The sequence below is a fragment of the Theobroma umbraticum genome, unplaced genomic scaffold (genome assembly GCF_002168275.2).
Source record: "Theobroma umbraticum cultivar Fairchild unplaced genomic scaffold, ASM216827v3 scaffold_95.0, whole genome shotgun sequence".
Classification (NCBI taxonomy): domain Eukaryota; kingdom Viridiplantae; phylum Streptophyta; class Magnoliopsida; order Malvales; family Malvaceae; genus Theobroma; species Theobroma umbraticum.
Genome location: NW_018397257.1, coordinates 2,461,577 through 2,476,807, shown reverse-complemented (window position 1 = coordinate 2,476,807; position 15,231 = coordinate 2,461,577). Strand labels below are relative to the sequence as shown.

The following is a 15,231-nucleotide window of genomic DNA, read 5'->3' as shown; positions in this document are numbered from 1 at the left end:
TTCTTTGACTATGATGTTGGGTGGAAGTGTCTCAACATTAGCAGTACATATGGCACTGAGAGCTACTCGATGAGGACAGCTAGCTACTCAATGAGGTTTCTTGCATAGAAAGTAAGATATCGGTAGTCGTGGCTTAAAGTTCCATGGCTTGTTTATCCTCAGTTAAGGTGAATCTCTAGCAGGTGGTCTCCTATTGCCTCCTTCACTTAAGGGTTTGCTTACTCTTGAAAATTTTGTCCCACTATTTAAGCTAAAGCTACTGGCCCTAGATGGAGGATTTTTTTCTTTAATTGGAGTATTCATTATAATTAGTAAAACGCTCAGCAGCCGTCATTACCGAAGCCACATCCTATACCCTCTGTTGCTGTAACTCCATCCTTGCCCATGGTTTCAGACCTTCGAGAAAATAAAAGAGTCTATCTTTTTCAGTCATGTCCCTGATATCTATCATTAGAGTAGAAGAGTTCCTCATGAACTCCCGCACTAATCCCGCTTGAGACAACTATCACAACTTTCGTCGCGCAATATACTCTAGATTTTCAAGAAAAAATTAATTTTTCAATTCTTGCTTTAGATCTGCCTAAGTGTTGATACAACACTCACCATCGATGAATTTGGAACACCACCACAACTTTGCATCCACAGCAAGATACATTGAAGCCATCGTCACTTTATCCTCCTCCGACTCGATGCGCATAGCTCGAAAATATTGTTCCATATCAAAAAGGAAATTCTCCAACTCCTTAACATCTCGGACTCCTTTGTATCACTTGGGTTCTGGCACTTTGGCCCTTTTCTCTTGATCTCCGAACCTCCCATTGCCATTACTTGCAGCAACAACCAAACGATTTACCTGAGCTTTCAATTCTTTAATCTAGCTTTGGAGAGTACTCAATGCATCCTTGGTCTCATCATTCAGGGTATTAATCATCTCGGATAGTTCTCGTTGGACTGTCTCAATTTCATCTATTCATTTGCATGGAACCATTTAAGCTATTACCGTGGCCACTGCAGCCTCTAGCTCATCGATCCTCTGATGGTCCTTTGGTGTACTTCACGTGTTCACTATTTTTACACTTTAGATCAGCACGTCTCGCTTTTGCTCTGATATCAACTGTCACGAACTATGCTCCTTCGCCTAAATATGCGATAGTCCGTGCTGCACTTGAGTGGACGCTTCCACACAAGTCAATCAATACTCAATTGTATCTGTTTCAACATTAATAATAACAATAAATTAGACTAAAAGAACTTGCATCACATTAAAAAGGCATACCAAATGCCATATATGCAACCACTTAGTCATAAAAAGAAAAAAATATTTTATTAATATGAAATTGATTACAAAGGGTCCAAGACACACCATCGTCGAGTCATAGGGGTAACCCTAGATGGTTCGCTACAAATATATCTTTACTAGTGAGGCAACCCAACAATCCATCGACTGTTCACCCCTTATAAAGAATTTACGAGTTTTTACAAGTATTCTACCAATAACTATTACAATACTTGAAATGAGAACATTCCTTTCTTAAAGGGCTTCCCTTCTTAAAAGCTTAACAAGTATTTGTGGAAGTGTCACCACAAGCCATTACATTATTTGAAAGAGGGATAGTGATAACTCTATTATATACAGTTATTTTGACTCATTTTGGGAGCTTAAGTAGCTGGATCTTTGAGATTTTAGGTTCGAATTAGCATTATAGGTGTTTTTTTTAGTTTAAGTTTGATTACTTGTTAGTGATTAATTTAAGTATTTTTAGTTAAATTTTAAGTTATTTTATTTAAATTACTTTAAGGTAGTTATTGCTAATTTCTCTTATGACTTTTGTAGGAAATTGATGAAAAGACTCATTTGATGAAATCAGTGCAAGTATGGTGATAGCTTCATTCGTATATATTTCAGTATTTGACCATATCTCTTTCAAAAACTCCAAATGAGGTGATTCTAGACCAATAGAATTATAAGAAGAAGGGATACAATGTTTATGTTCACCAATTTGCCCAGTTCTGATTGGATCATGGTCAAAATATTTGTCAAAGTCGCCACTGCAGTAGTATGTAAAGACTGAACATGATGCGGTATTTGGAGCAAATCTTTCAATACAGAAGTCCAATGATGTGATTTTTGATCCATTGGAAAGTTAAGAGACAGGATAAAACTTTTATGTTTACTACTTTGCCAGTTCTTAATATATCAGGGTAACTCACGTTTGAAGTTGATAGACTGCCACAGTGCTGGAGAACAAGGCTGCAGCGTTGATGAAAGGAAGCACACATACAAAATTCCAGAGAGCTAGCGCTGCAGCGCTGGAGAAGTACCCGCAGCGCTGCGCGACTTTCCAAAAAAAAATAAAGGACATTAACGGATTTTGAAAATTAGGTTATTTGGAGCCTATTTAAAGACTTTTTCAGAGATTTTGGAGAGGAGGCAGCAAGCAACTATTCTGGAGATTTGGAGTCAAGAACAAAGCAAGGAAACAAGAGAATTGGAGAGAGAATCAAGATCTAAATCTCTAACTATTAGTTTTTCTCTTACCTTTGTGTTTTTCTTATTTTCTTTGACTTGGATTCATGGCTAATTTTCTTTGGATATTGTCTTTATTAGATATTATGAGCTAATTTATTTTTCTAGGATTGCAATTGAACTTACATGTAATCTAGATTTTAATCACTTTCTTGCTTATTTTCAATGGGATTTGAATTGTTTATTCCAATTTTGTTCTTAATGCTTTTAATTGCTTGGCTACCAATTAAATGATCTAGAAACCTAAACAAACTTGGGAAAGGGAGTTTAGTGTAGACTAAAATTGGATAGCATATGATCATATTAATTGATTTGCGTATAGGATAGGGATATACCTATAGGTCATATGTACGCAGATAGAGCCTGAACTTAATGAGTTTGTTTTATTTCAATTCACATAGGGATAGTGTTTTGGTTAAAATAGATATTTTTATAAGATGTGTCGGGAGATCCTTATAAATAATTTAGGACTCTAGGTTAGCAATTCAAACCATTGAGATAAGTTAGAGAAGAGGGTAAGATTTAGATGAAGTGTGAGGGATATGTAATCCTAGGCTTGTTGATTTGATATTTATTTGAGGATTTATTATTTTGATTTTCTTAATTTAATTCTGCTATAACTTAGTTTGATTTGATATTATTTTGATATTGTTTGGATAAGATTAATTTGCGATAATTTTAGTACTTAGTAAACTTTTAGATCAATTCTCTGTGGATCGATACTCTACTTGCTAATATACTGTATATCGATACGTATACTTGCGTAGTAGAATTTTAACTAACAATTTTGGCGCCGTTGCCGGGAATTGTTTCTAGTATTTATACTAATACTAATACCAAGCAATTTAGTCTACTTCAAATTTTATTTTTCTTGTTTTAATATTAGATTTTGTTTGTTCGCAGATCTCTTTGGTCATTGCATGCAAAGAAGAAACAACTTGAATCTTGTTCCTTTTGATCTTGACATAGAAAGAACTTTGAGAAGACGTCGAAGGGAGAATTACAAGTTGCAACTTTAAATCAGACAATGGCTGAGGATACAATAATAATGGCAATAATGCCATTAATTTGGTTCCCGAAGCAAATAGAGCACTACGGGATTATGCTGTTCCTCTTGTGCAAGGTTTGCACCAAACATTAGAAGACCTTCCACAATGCGAATAATTTGAAATAGCCAGCTTACATTCAGATGATTCAGTGTTCAGTCCAGTTTAGTGGATTATCTAGTGATGATCCTAATTTCATTTGGTAAATTTCTAGAGATTTGTGACACCTTCAAGTACAATGGAGTAACTGATGATGTTATTAGATTGAGACTGTTTCCCTTTTTCTGAGAGATAAAGCAAAAGTTGGCTTATTCATTGCCTAATGGGTCTATCATACATGGAAGGACTTGGCACAAAGTTTCTAGCAAAATTTTTTCCACCTGCCAAGCTGCAAAGATGAGGACGATATCACCTCATTCATACAATTTGATGTGAGTCCTTGTATGAAGCCTGGAGAGGTTTAAAGAATACTGAGAAGATGTCCACATCATGGGATTCCTGATTGGTTGCAAGTTCAGACATTCTACAATGGGTTGGTTGGGTCATAAAAACCATAATTGATGCTGCTGCTGGTGGGGCATTAATGAGTAAGAAGCTGTAGATGCCTACATTTGTTGGAAGAGATGACCTCCAATAATTATCAATGGCCTTTAGAAAGGTCAGGCTCGAGAAAGCTGTTGGAGCTTATGAAATTGATGCACTTGGCACCTTAACTACTCAAGTAGCTGCGTTGTCCAAAAGCTTGATACACTGGGAGTTCATGCAGTTCAAAATTCTTATTGTTTGTGAGATGTGTGGAGATAGTCATTCATATGATCAATGTCCAATATAATTCCGAATCAGTCCAGTTCGTGGGGAATTTCAACAGGCAGCAAAATAACCATACTCCAATACTTATAATCCTGGTTGGAGAAACCACCCAACTTTCATGGAGTAACAATGCAGGGCCTTCCAATCCAAAACTGATCATGCCTCCTGGTTTTCAACAACAAGCTAGACCACAAATTCAGAAAAGAGTCCCAATTGGAAGAACTCCTCTTGCAATATATATCCAAGACTGATGCAATAATTCAAAGTCAAGGCCTCCTGAGAAATCTTGAGACCCAAGTGGGACAGCTCGCCAATTCCATCAACAATAGACCTCAAGGTTCCTTACCCAGTGACACACAAATCAATCCTAATGTAAGGAACAATGCAAGCAATCCTTTAAGGAGTGGAAAGAAATTGAAGGGGTGATCAAAAAGCAGTTGAATCTGAGATTGAACATGTTGATAAGGAAGGAATGTGTGAGAATGAAATTGAAATTCAACAAAAGATGAACAAGGCTGAAAATCAAGGACCTCTCAGTCATCCATCCTTCACCACCTTTTCCCCAAAGACTTCAAAAGCAAAAGCTTGAAAAGCAATTTCAGAAGTTCCTCAATGTCTTCAAGAATTACACATAAATTCCTTTTTGCTGAAGCTTTGGAACAAATGCCCAGTTATGTCAAGTTCTTGAAGATCCTCTCAAAAAGAGAAGAGCTAGGTGAGTTTGAAACTATCTTCCTTACAGAAGAGTGTAGTGCAATTCTCCAAATAAACTGCCACCCAAACTCAAAGATCCAGGTAGTTTCACAATCCCTTGCACAATTGGTAATTTATTTTTACAAAGCTTTGAGTGATTTAGGTGCAAGTATCAATTTAATGCCTTGGTCAATTTTGAGAAACTTGGTTTGGGGAAGCAAACCCACTTCTGTTACTTTGCAATTGGCTGATCGTTCTTATGTATACCCGGGGAATTATTGAAGATGTTCTTGTCAAGGTAGATAAATTATTTTTCCAGTGATTTTTAATTCTTGACATGGAAGAAGATAGGCAAATCAATCATCCTTGGAGGCCATTCTTAGCTACGCAGGCGCAATCATTGATGTGAGGGAACGCAAGATAAATTTAAAGTTGGAGAAAGGTAGTCGAGTTTAATATTTTCAATGCAAGTAAACACCTAGCTCTACAAATTATTGCTATAGAGTGGAGTTAATTGATGAAGGCAAGGTGAACTTATTCTCCACCTACAAGTGAGCAGGCATCAACCTTTGAGTTTAAGCCACCACCTCCACCCATGAGACCCAAGCAGTCACCAAAGGAGCATCCTCCACCATATCTAATGCCTTTCGAGATTGGACAACAATTAATGATGCTTTCTCGATCATACTTCAAGCTTTTTCCATGGAAACTCAAAGAAGATGGTGGGTCCTTTCAAAGTAGTAAAAGAATATCCTTGTGAATAATAGAGATTGATAGTGAAGATACGGGACATTCATGGTTAATGGGTTGAGCCTTAGACCATATTTCGAGGATGAAGAACTGCAAAAAGGGGTGCTATAGTCAAGCTAGTGACTAAAAGAAGCGCTTCTTGGAGGCAACCCAAGATATTTTTTTTCTAAGTTTAGTTGTTATTTTAGTTAGTTCTTGTTTTTTCTATTTAAATAAGTAGTTTTAATCTCTCCCTAGCTTGTTGCTGTGTATGCAATTTGGAAAGCATGAAGATGAGGAGAAAGAGATTAGAGCTTTCAAGGAACTACCACCATTGATAGGGAAGTTTCTTTTTCTTATTCTTTTTAACTTTTCACATTGAGGACAATGTGCAATTTAAGTTTGGGGGAAGGTTTATTGTTATTATTTTGTGATAGTTTAGGTTAATTTGTTTCGTTATTTTTATACTAGATTTACTTGTGCCAGCTTCATTTAATTTACCTATCCAATGATGGAAATCAGTTATATTCCTATTTGATTCTTCAAAATATATGAATATTGTTTGAGTGTTATGTAAATTCTCATGCTAAGCTTTGCTATTAGGTTGAAATTCTACATGTGAGCACTATGTCTTTTCCTTAGATTTATTGTATATATTTAGAAAGTTTATGTGAATGCAAATTTTTGATTATGTATTATGTTCTAGAATTGTTTGATTTCTCTCGAGCGAAATCCTAGGCTATACTTAGTTAAGGAGATGATTTAGGCCATTTTGGACCGATTGAGCCTTTGTAGCCTTCCTTTACATAAATTATCCTCAGTTTCCCCCTTTGAGCCTAATGACATCTTTTCTTTATTTGAACACTTAATTTTTAGCCTAGACCCTTATAATATTTTCAACAATTTGCAGCCCTCATCCTAAGTGCATAGTCAATTTGAAGGTGTTAGAGCCACATAGTGAAAGAGGTAGTCAAGATGAAAAAAAAAACAATCAAAGTTCAAAAATATGATTGTACTCATCTCATTGCCCAATAAAAGAAATAAGTTTGGGGGTGTGAAATTGAGAAAAAGAAAAAGGGAAAGAAAGAGAAGTGTTGAACAAGAAAAATTTGATGGAGAAGGGGTATACTAAGTGAAGGAAAATAAAGCTCTGAATAGCATCCAGATTGACTATGTGCTTAGGGTGATTTGAGCTATACATTTACATACCAACTTAACCCTAGCCATACATATAAGCTAATTAAAGTCCTATTGATCTTTAACATAGTGTTAGCCTACATTAGTGGAGAGAGGATGAAAAGCAAACTTATGGAGTTAATTATTTTTGAATTTTGCATTAATATAAATTTATCCAGATTGTACAATATTCTAAGTGAAGAGATTACACACACACACGGAATTTAACTTAATGATGAGTTTGCATTTGAATTGAGACATGAACTTGAATAATATTTATGTGTTGCCTAGAGTTATGAATATGGATTAACTATTGAGGATATATAAAGGAATTCATGAAATGGTGCATTGAAGTCTAGTTAAATGTTTTCATGTTTACGTTATTGCATGTTGTTTTACGTTTTGCTCGAGGACTAGCAAAATCTTAGTTGGGTGTGATAATCCATTATATACATTATTTGACTCATTTTGGGAGCTTAAGTAGCTAGATCTTTGAGATTTTAGGTTCGATTTAGCATTATAGGTGTTTTTTTAGTTTAAGTTTGATTACTTGTTAAGTGATTAATTTAAAGTTATTTTAGTTAAATTTTAAGTTATTTTATTTTAAATTACTTTAAGAGTAGTTATTGCTAATTTCTCTTATGACTTTTGTAGGAAATTGATGAAAAAGCTCATTTGATGAAAATCAGTGCAAGTATGGTATAGCTTCATTCGTATATATTTCAGTATTTTGACCATATCTCTTTCAAAAAAACTCCAAATGAGGTGATTCTTAGACCAATAGAATTATAAGAAGAAGGAATACAATGTTTATGTTCACCAATTTGCCCAGTTCTGATTGGATCATGGTCAAAATATTTGTCAAAGTCGGACCACTGCAGTAGTATGTAAAGACTGAACATGATGCGGTATTTGGAGCAAATCTTTCAATACAGAAGTCCAATTGATGTGATTTTTGATCCATTGGAAAGTTAAGAGACAGGGATAAAACTTTATGTTTACTACTTGCCAGTTCTTAATATTAGGTCAAACTCACGTTTGAGTTGATAGACTGCCACAATGCTGAGAGAACAAGGCTGCAGCGTTGATGAAGGAAGCACACATACAAAATTCCAGAGAGCTCAGCGCTGCAGCGCTGAAGAAGTACACGCCGCAGCGCTGCGCGACTTTCCAAAAAAATAAAGGACATTAACGATTTCGAAAATTAGGTTATTTGGAGCCTATTTAGGAGCCTTTTTCAGAGATTTTGAGAGGAGCAGCAAGCAACTATTCTGGAGATTTGGAGTCAAGAACAAAGCAAGGAAACAAGAGTTGGAGAGAGAATCAAGATCATAAATCTCTAACTATAGTTTTTCTCTCTACCTTTGTGTTTTTCTTATTTTCTTTTTGGATTCTGGCTAAATTTCTTTGGATATTGTCTTTATTAGATATTATGAGCTAATTTATTTTTCTAGGATTGCAATTGAACTTACATGTAATCTAGATTTTTAATCACTTTCTTGCTTATTTTCAATGGGATTTGAATTGTTTATTCCAATTTGTTCTTAATGCTTTTAATTGCTTGGCTACCAATTAAATTGATCTAGAAACTAAACAACTTGGGAAAGGGAGTTTAGTGTAGACTAAAATTGGGATAGCATATGATCATATTAATTGATTTGCGTATAGGATAGGGATTACCTATAGGTCATATGTAGCCAGATTAGAGCCTGAACTTAATGAGTTTGTTTAATTTCAATTCACATAGGGATATAGTGTTTTGGTTAAAATAGATATTTTTAAATGAGTCGGGAGATCCTTATAAATAATTTAGGACTCTAGGTTAGCAATTCAACCATTGAGATAAGTTAAGGAAGAGAGGTAAGATTTAGATGAAGTGTGAGGGATATTGTATCCTAGGCTTGTTGATTTGATATTTATTTGAGGATTTATTATTTTGATTTTTCTTAATTTAATTCTGCTATAACTTAGTTTGATTTGATATTATTTTGATATTGTTTGGATAAGATTAATTTGCGATAATTTTAGTACTTAGTAAACTTTTAGATCAATTCCCTGTGGGATCGATACTCTACTTGCTAATATACTGTCTATTCGATACGTATACTTGCGTAGTAGAATTTTAACTAACAGATAGTTCCCTTACAAGTACAAAAAGACTTAATCTCATAGACAACTCTACCTTATCATAGTCTAGTTCAAGGTTAGCTCATAACACATGGGGTCAAAGCTAGTTATTTTGTAATCCATCAAGGAAACTAGAAAATTAAGCAGAATCATACCTATAAACTGATACTGATGTGAGTTAATTATTACATGAGAATTCTTAAAATGAAGAAGTTCATCCATAGTTCTTTTTCTGTTCCTTTTTTCATATATGTAGTTAATAAAATGACATATATAAAAGGCCACCACAAAAGTCAATTTTGTGCGTAGTTTCTTACATATTCTCTATCAAACATATTTAATAATCATGCTGAAATTTCTTGTCAGCGAGAGCTCAAACCAGGTTTTGATAAGGCTCTAGTGTAGGCTAAGGGTAACATCAGAAGTTTCTTAGTCCTTCCAACATATGCTCGTTTTGTCAAGTTATCATAATCGTTATCCTCAATCGCATCCAGGATCTTTCGATACAATAGCAAGGATGACCAAACCTGCATATTGTCCAAATGTTATTAGAACTAAAAACTATTATCAAACTCATGTTATATGTTATGAATATGTGCATTTGGCAAGGCTTAGTGATTGGAACATGTTTCTCTTACTATAGAACGATTTGTTCTAAACTAGCTATGATGCAAAACAAGGTGCTAGAATTTTGTGTCTGTGTATGGTGGATGCCCGACTGTTGTTAAAAGTGTATACCGGCCAGCGGCTAGCCTTGTCAAGCTGTGAGGCTCCCTCCTCAGCTAGATTGAAAAAGAACCTTGCCCTCGTAATTTGTTCTTTCATGAACTCTCTCCAGGCATCAGTTACCTTCCTGGACAGCACATCCTTGTCACATAAACCAAACTGTACGAGCTCATCTTGAGGAAGATAAACTCTACCTCTCGAAGCACTAACGAAAGAAAATCATGAGAAGGGAAAAGTGAGACAAGCAGGGGATTTGACCAGGTAAACTTAAATAAAGTAGGTAGCTTGTATGAAGACTTTACTCTTCTCCTACATCTCGAAGAATGTTTGTCAACTGATTTCCAATGCCCAAGTAGAGTGCTGCGTTGTATATACTATGAGCAGAAACAGAGGACTCTGGTGCAATTCCCATAACTGGAACACTCATTAGACCAACAGTTCCTGCTACATAGTAGCAGTAAAGATAAAGCTCTTGAAAATTTGTATATCGCGATTTTCTTGTATCCATTCTCATCCCCTCAATCATGTCCCTGAAAGGCTGTACCATAAAAAGAGACAATTCCCCCATTAGGGGCATTTTCCTTATGCCCTATGCTTAAAGTTGTACCTGGCATGTTAGGCGCAATAATCATGACCAATAATTAATTTATTTCGCTACATGCCAAGTATAGAGTGGCGTATAAACTTTGAATGAATAGATTCTTAAGCAAATGCTTCTGGTAGCAAACATCTTTGGTATACCTTGATGTCCAAGGGGAAGTTGAAAACAGTGTCGGAGAGTGCAGCATCGAGCATATCATAGGGGCGTCCATCAAAGATATCCTGCAGTCTCTCTTCCCACCTTTCAAGAACAGCAGAACTCATGTAATCTGCATTTGGCCCATCAACCAGTTCATCAGTCCTCCTGCACCAAACTGAAGAGACATATTTCAGCCACAAAACTAGTAACAATTTGGAATTAAGGAAGAAGCCCCTTCCTCCTAAGCCAAGAAAAACCAATTACAAACAGCATGGTTAGATGTGCATTTTTTAAGTTACTGCACATTCTCAAGCATTAAGATCTACATACCTTACATTCAACCCCTTTAACAATTTCCAAAATGTTGGAGTTTTATTCTATATCGAGCGTTGTTCTACTCCAGAACAAAACTATGACATAATCAGCTGCTCTACTTTGCTTCTAAATTAAATTTTAGCTCACTAGACAATCTGTAAATTTAGTAATCACCAGTTTCTTACCATAAATTGCCCATATGGCTTTCTGCCGCTCCTCTGTCATCAACAAGGTGCCTGCATCATATAATGAGCATCAGAAACATCAAACTCTAAGTGTAGAGATATCAAATGTCATTTTTGAAAGAAATGGAAATGAAAATATTTGTAAGATGTTCCCATTGGCAGACACGGTTCTAAAATTTAAAGCAGCGAAGTCGAATTGAGACTCCACTTGCAGGACTTGTAGAAATTTTGGGTAACTCTTTTAAGTTGATGGAGTGGAAGGGAAATGAGGTTGGACCTAGATAGAAAGTCTTGGCATATTCTGCACAAATGTTCCTACACTTGTTGTAAGCTTCTTCGAGGAACGTAGGATGGAACCGCGGTTTTCTACAGGTGCCTTCCTTCGCTAAGTTGTTTGGCCAAGATTGCCTTCTGACAATATCTTGTACTTGTAAATTGGTGTGGGGAATGCCATGCTTTGTCAATCCAGGGAGGGTGATTGGTATTTTTGGAGCTGTGATCACTTCTTCTCTTGCTGTTGTAGACATGGATTTTCGAGATTGTAAGTTTCCATTGCTGGCTCCAATGCAAGGTTTAGATGCTAGTGAAAGTGTTAGACACATCTGGCAATCCTAGCAAATATTTAGAAGGCTGAGCAGACCAGAAAGAGAGATTAAATAATAAATACTGGGATCGAAAAGATATCTAGAGATAGAAGAAAGTTATGTAGAAATGCCTCCTTTGTTCAATTGCATAGTTTGATACATAATCTGCATAGTATCCTGGTTTCGAATCTTTTATTTCACGATCTGACTGGTCCGAAGTTTGTTCACTAGTAGTGGTTTCTTTATGATCAAGTTTCAGCAAAATAAGTACTTCCAAACAAAAAAAAAAATTAAAATAAGTAATTAAAAGGGGAGATGCAGCAAATTCACATGGCCATGTGTACTACACTATATCAGTTAAAATATTAGAGATCTAAGGGTCATTAAAAACAGATGTTTCCCATTGATTTATGTTTGTAGTATGTTTTTGTACTTGTTTCTTTTCTTCTGCCAATCATTTTCAAGCAGCATATTGTGATAACTCAGATCACATCTTTGCTTGGGAATATTGAGTTGAACATAGATGCTAGATTTGTCCGGACCAACCTACCCGAGCATTGTGGGCAACCCTGTCCTTTTATGGAAACCATATGGGAATCTTGATCTTGCTTGATACCTTGTTAGATCCTTCACTTGGATTATGATGTTTATGTCCTTAATGATCTGGAGTCTAGTGCAAAACGCTTATTCGCCTAGGGCCGGAGCTAGACTTTTCTCTCACCGAGGCTGTCGGCTGTAGAAGTTCAAAGTTTTCCATCCCCCACACCACTTCGATAGTAAGTGGTCAAGTAAGTAAGAAAAGGGTAAAAGTAAAAATCGAAAATGTTCAATAAACTATTGCAAAATGTGTAACAAATGACGCCCCAAGAAACCATGGCGATAAGTGTTATATGTTGCTGTCATTATCTCATTTAGATTGGCTCATAAAGTACAAATAAGAGCTTTTAGGCATCTCAACATAATGATTCAGTCCATAAGCAATTGTCAAATTTTGGTCTGGAGTTTCTACTTGAAATCATGCTGACCAGTCCGAAGCAAAAATACCAAGATCAAATTATTTGCCTTGGGCTCAACCGAAATCCAATATTGAATTCCATTATAAATCCTATGGAAACCCAACCACATTGGTTAAAACAACAATGGCTGATGAAAGTGATGTGAGAGCTTGCAGCCGAGGCGTGGACTTCAATTATTTCTTCATAGAGGAAAACACATTGGAGACAACAGATAAAATGGAAGGCTAGCTAAATGAGAAGGACATTTTGAGAGAATGAACCAATAAAATATAATAGAAACCAAAAATAAAACAGATTCAAGTACAGGTTGATTGTCAAAGTTTACGGAAACAATGTGTAATGAACAAATGGGCTTGTTGATAATGGCATAACTGCATTGTTACATTAAAGTGATTGTTTTATCTACTGTCTCATTTCGGGTTTGTATATCCCTGGATGGTCGTTTTCGCAACACAACATGCCTTGAGAAGCCCATCGAGAACTAGGTAGAAATTTTCCTATAAGACCCCAAAAACCCCAAAAACAAAAAAAGAAGTGCATAACATCCTCCTTCTGCATAAAATATAAAAATTAATCTAGCCATCTCAAATTTCTTTTTGCCCGATGCATAAAGTTTGAACATAAAATATCAAACATTTAATTTGAAATGAATGGAAATATTAAGTGGAGAAGCCAATTTGAATATATTCACAACAAAATCAAGACTTAACTAGTATCTGACTAAAACAGTAGCTTAATAGTACATAACTTTTTAAGCTTAATTGAACCACCCATGAAATTCTTGAATGATAGTGTTTGAATTATACACAATTCGTGGCATAAATTTCAATCTAACTATGAACATAAGTCACCAAAAAACACATGTATGTGTAGAGAAACTCAACCCAAAAAAGGAAGATAAGAAATCCAAAATGTGAAATTTGTTATTTTACTTTTGTGTTGAAAGTTAAGATGTGTTATAGAATATAAATGTGTAAATATTCTTTTATTAATAAACGTAATTATAGGAATTAGAAATCACCATAATTATAGAGATTGAGAATTATCATAATTATAGAGATTTTATTTTCTTTATTTTCTTTATTCTTTTCCTAATTAAGAGATGTGTAGGCTATATATATAGGTGATGTATTATAAATGAAAGATGCTGAGTTTTCTCTTCCTAAATAACATGGTATCAAAGCTATTTTAGTAGATCTGTTTCCTTTGAAATAGAGTTCTTAGTTTCTCCTTTACACCCAAACCTAGGTCACCCATATAGGGTGACAATCTTATCCCATAGCTAGAACTAGGAGGAGACTCACCTGCTGATCAGCTTCTTCCTAGAACCTTGCCACTAGAGTTCCCACGAGTGGCTGTCACTTGCCGCTTTTAGTTTCTGGTTCTATTCTACACGCCACCCATCTGTCAGAGATTCACTCTAATCTTCTCTTCTAGTCTTCACGCTAGAAGGTTTTAACAAGATAGTTTGGTATTCTTGTTGGGTTTTGTTATTGGGTTTTTAAGATGGTAGAGTTTGTGCCAGAGAAAAAATTAATGGTAGTGGTTGATGTGATTCCTGTGATGACAAAGATCACAAAGCATAAACTTAATGGTTCCAATTATTTGGATTGAAGCAAGACAGTTCAGGTCTATTTAAGAAGCATTGATAAGGATGATTATATTACTAATAATCCTCCTATCGATAATACAAGGCAAACCTGGATAAGGGAAGATGCACGGCTGTTCCTATAGATTCGAAATTCCATTAATGGTAAGAGTTTTAGCCTCAGTAATCATTGTGACTTTGTTAAAGAGTTGATAGATTATTTGAATTTTTTATGTTCTGGTAAAGGGAATCTTTCTTGTATTTATGAGGCATGTAAAGTATTTTATAGTGCAGAGAAACAAGATAGGTCTCTCATAGCCTATTTTATGGATTTTAAAAGAATTTATGAGAAGCTTAATATTCTATTGCCTTTTAGTCCTGATTTGAAGGTTCAGTAGGCTCAACGGGAGCAAATGGCGGTTATGAGTTTTCTTGCAGGCCTCCCTCTAGAGCTTGAGACTATCAAATCTCAGATTCATTTTGGTTCTGAGATCTCCTCTCTAAATGACACCTTTATGAGAGTATTGCGTACAAAAACCTCTAGCTTCACATTGGCTCAGACTAATAACAGTGCTCTTGTAAGTCATCAAAATAATAGAAGTGGTAATAGAGGAGGGGGAACGGGCAATCGTAACCAAGATGTTGATAGTCGTAGTCAAGAGTAAGGAGGAATTATGTGCTATTATTGTCATGAGCTAGGCCATACAAAGTGTTTTTGTAAGAAACTCTAAAATAGGTTTCAACTAGGTTAATCGGCAAATGTTACGGCTTTTAATACTTCATCTTCTGATAAGACTATTCTAGTTTTTGTAGATGAATTTGCTCAATTCTCTCAATTCTAGGAATCATTAAAATCCACTACTTCTATCATAGCTATCGCTGGGTCAGGTAACTCCACTACACGTCTTATTTCCTCATCATTCAAATGGGTCATTGATTCTGGTGCCTCAGATCATGTGACAGGTAATTC

The 15,231-nt window shown here is 35.5% G+C and overlaps 1 protein-coding gene and 1 pseudogene across 1 annotated transcript; one reads left to right on the top strand and one right to left on the bottom strand.

The window, feature by feature from the left end:
• Positions 1-9,470: 9,470 nt before the first annotated feature.
• On the bottom strand, positions 9,471-11,675 carry LOC110412658 (phytoene synthase 2, chloroplastic-like). Its single transcript, XM_021423251.1, has 6 exons — positions 11,351-11,675; positions 11,074-11,124; positions 10,576-10,748; positions 10,137-10,372; positions 9,847-10,039; positions 9,471-9,635 (listed from the first exon to the last, which is right to left on the bottom strand). The coding sequence occupies exons 1-6, from the start codon at positions 11,673-11,675 to the stop codon at positions 9,471-9,473; spliced, it is 1,143 nt and encodes a 380-aa protein (XP_021278926.1).
• A 2,504-nt stretch (positions 11,676-14,179) lies between these two features.
• LOC149527428 (uncharacterized) lies at positions 14,180-14,926 on the top strand (annotated as a pseudogene).
• Positions 14,927-15,231: the final 305 nt, after the last annotated feature.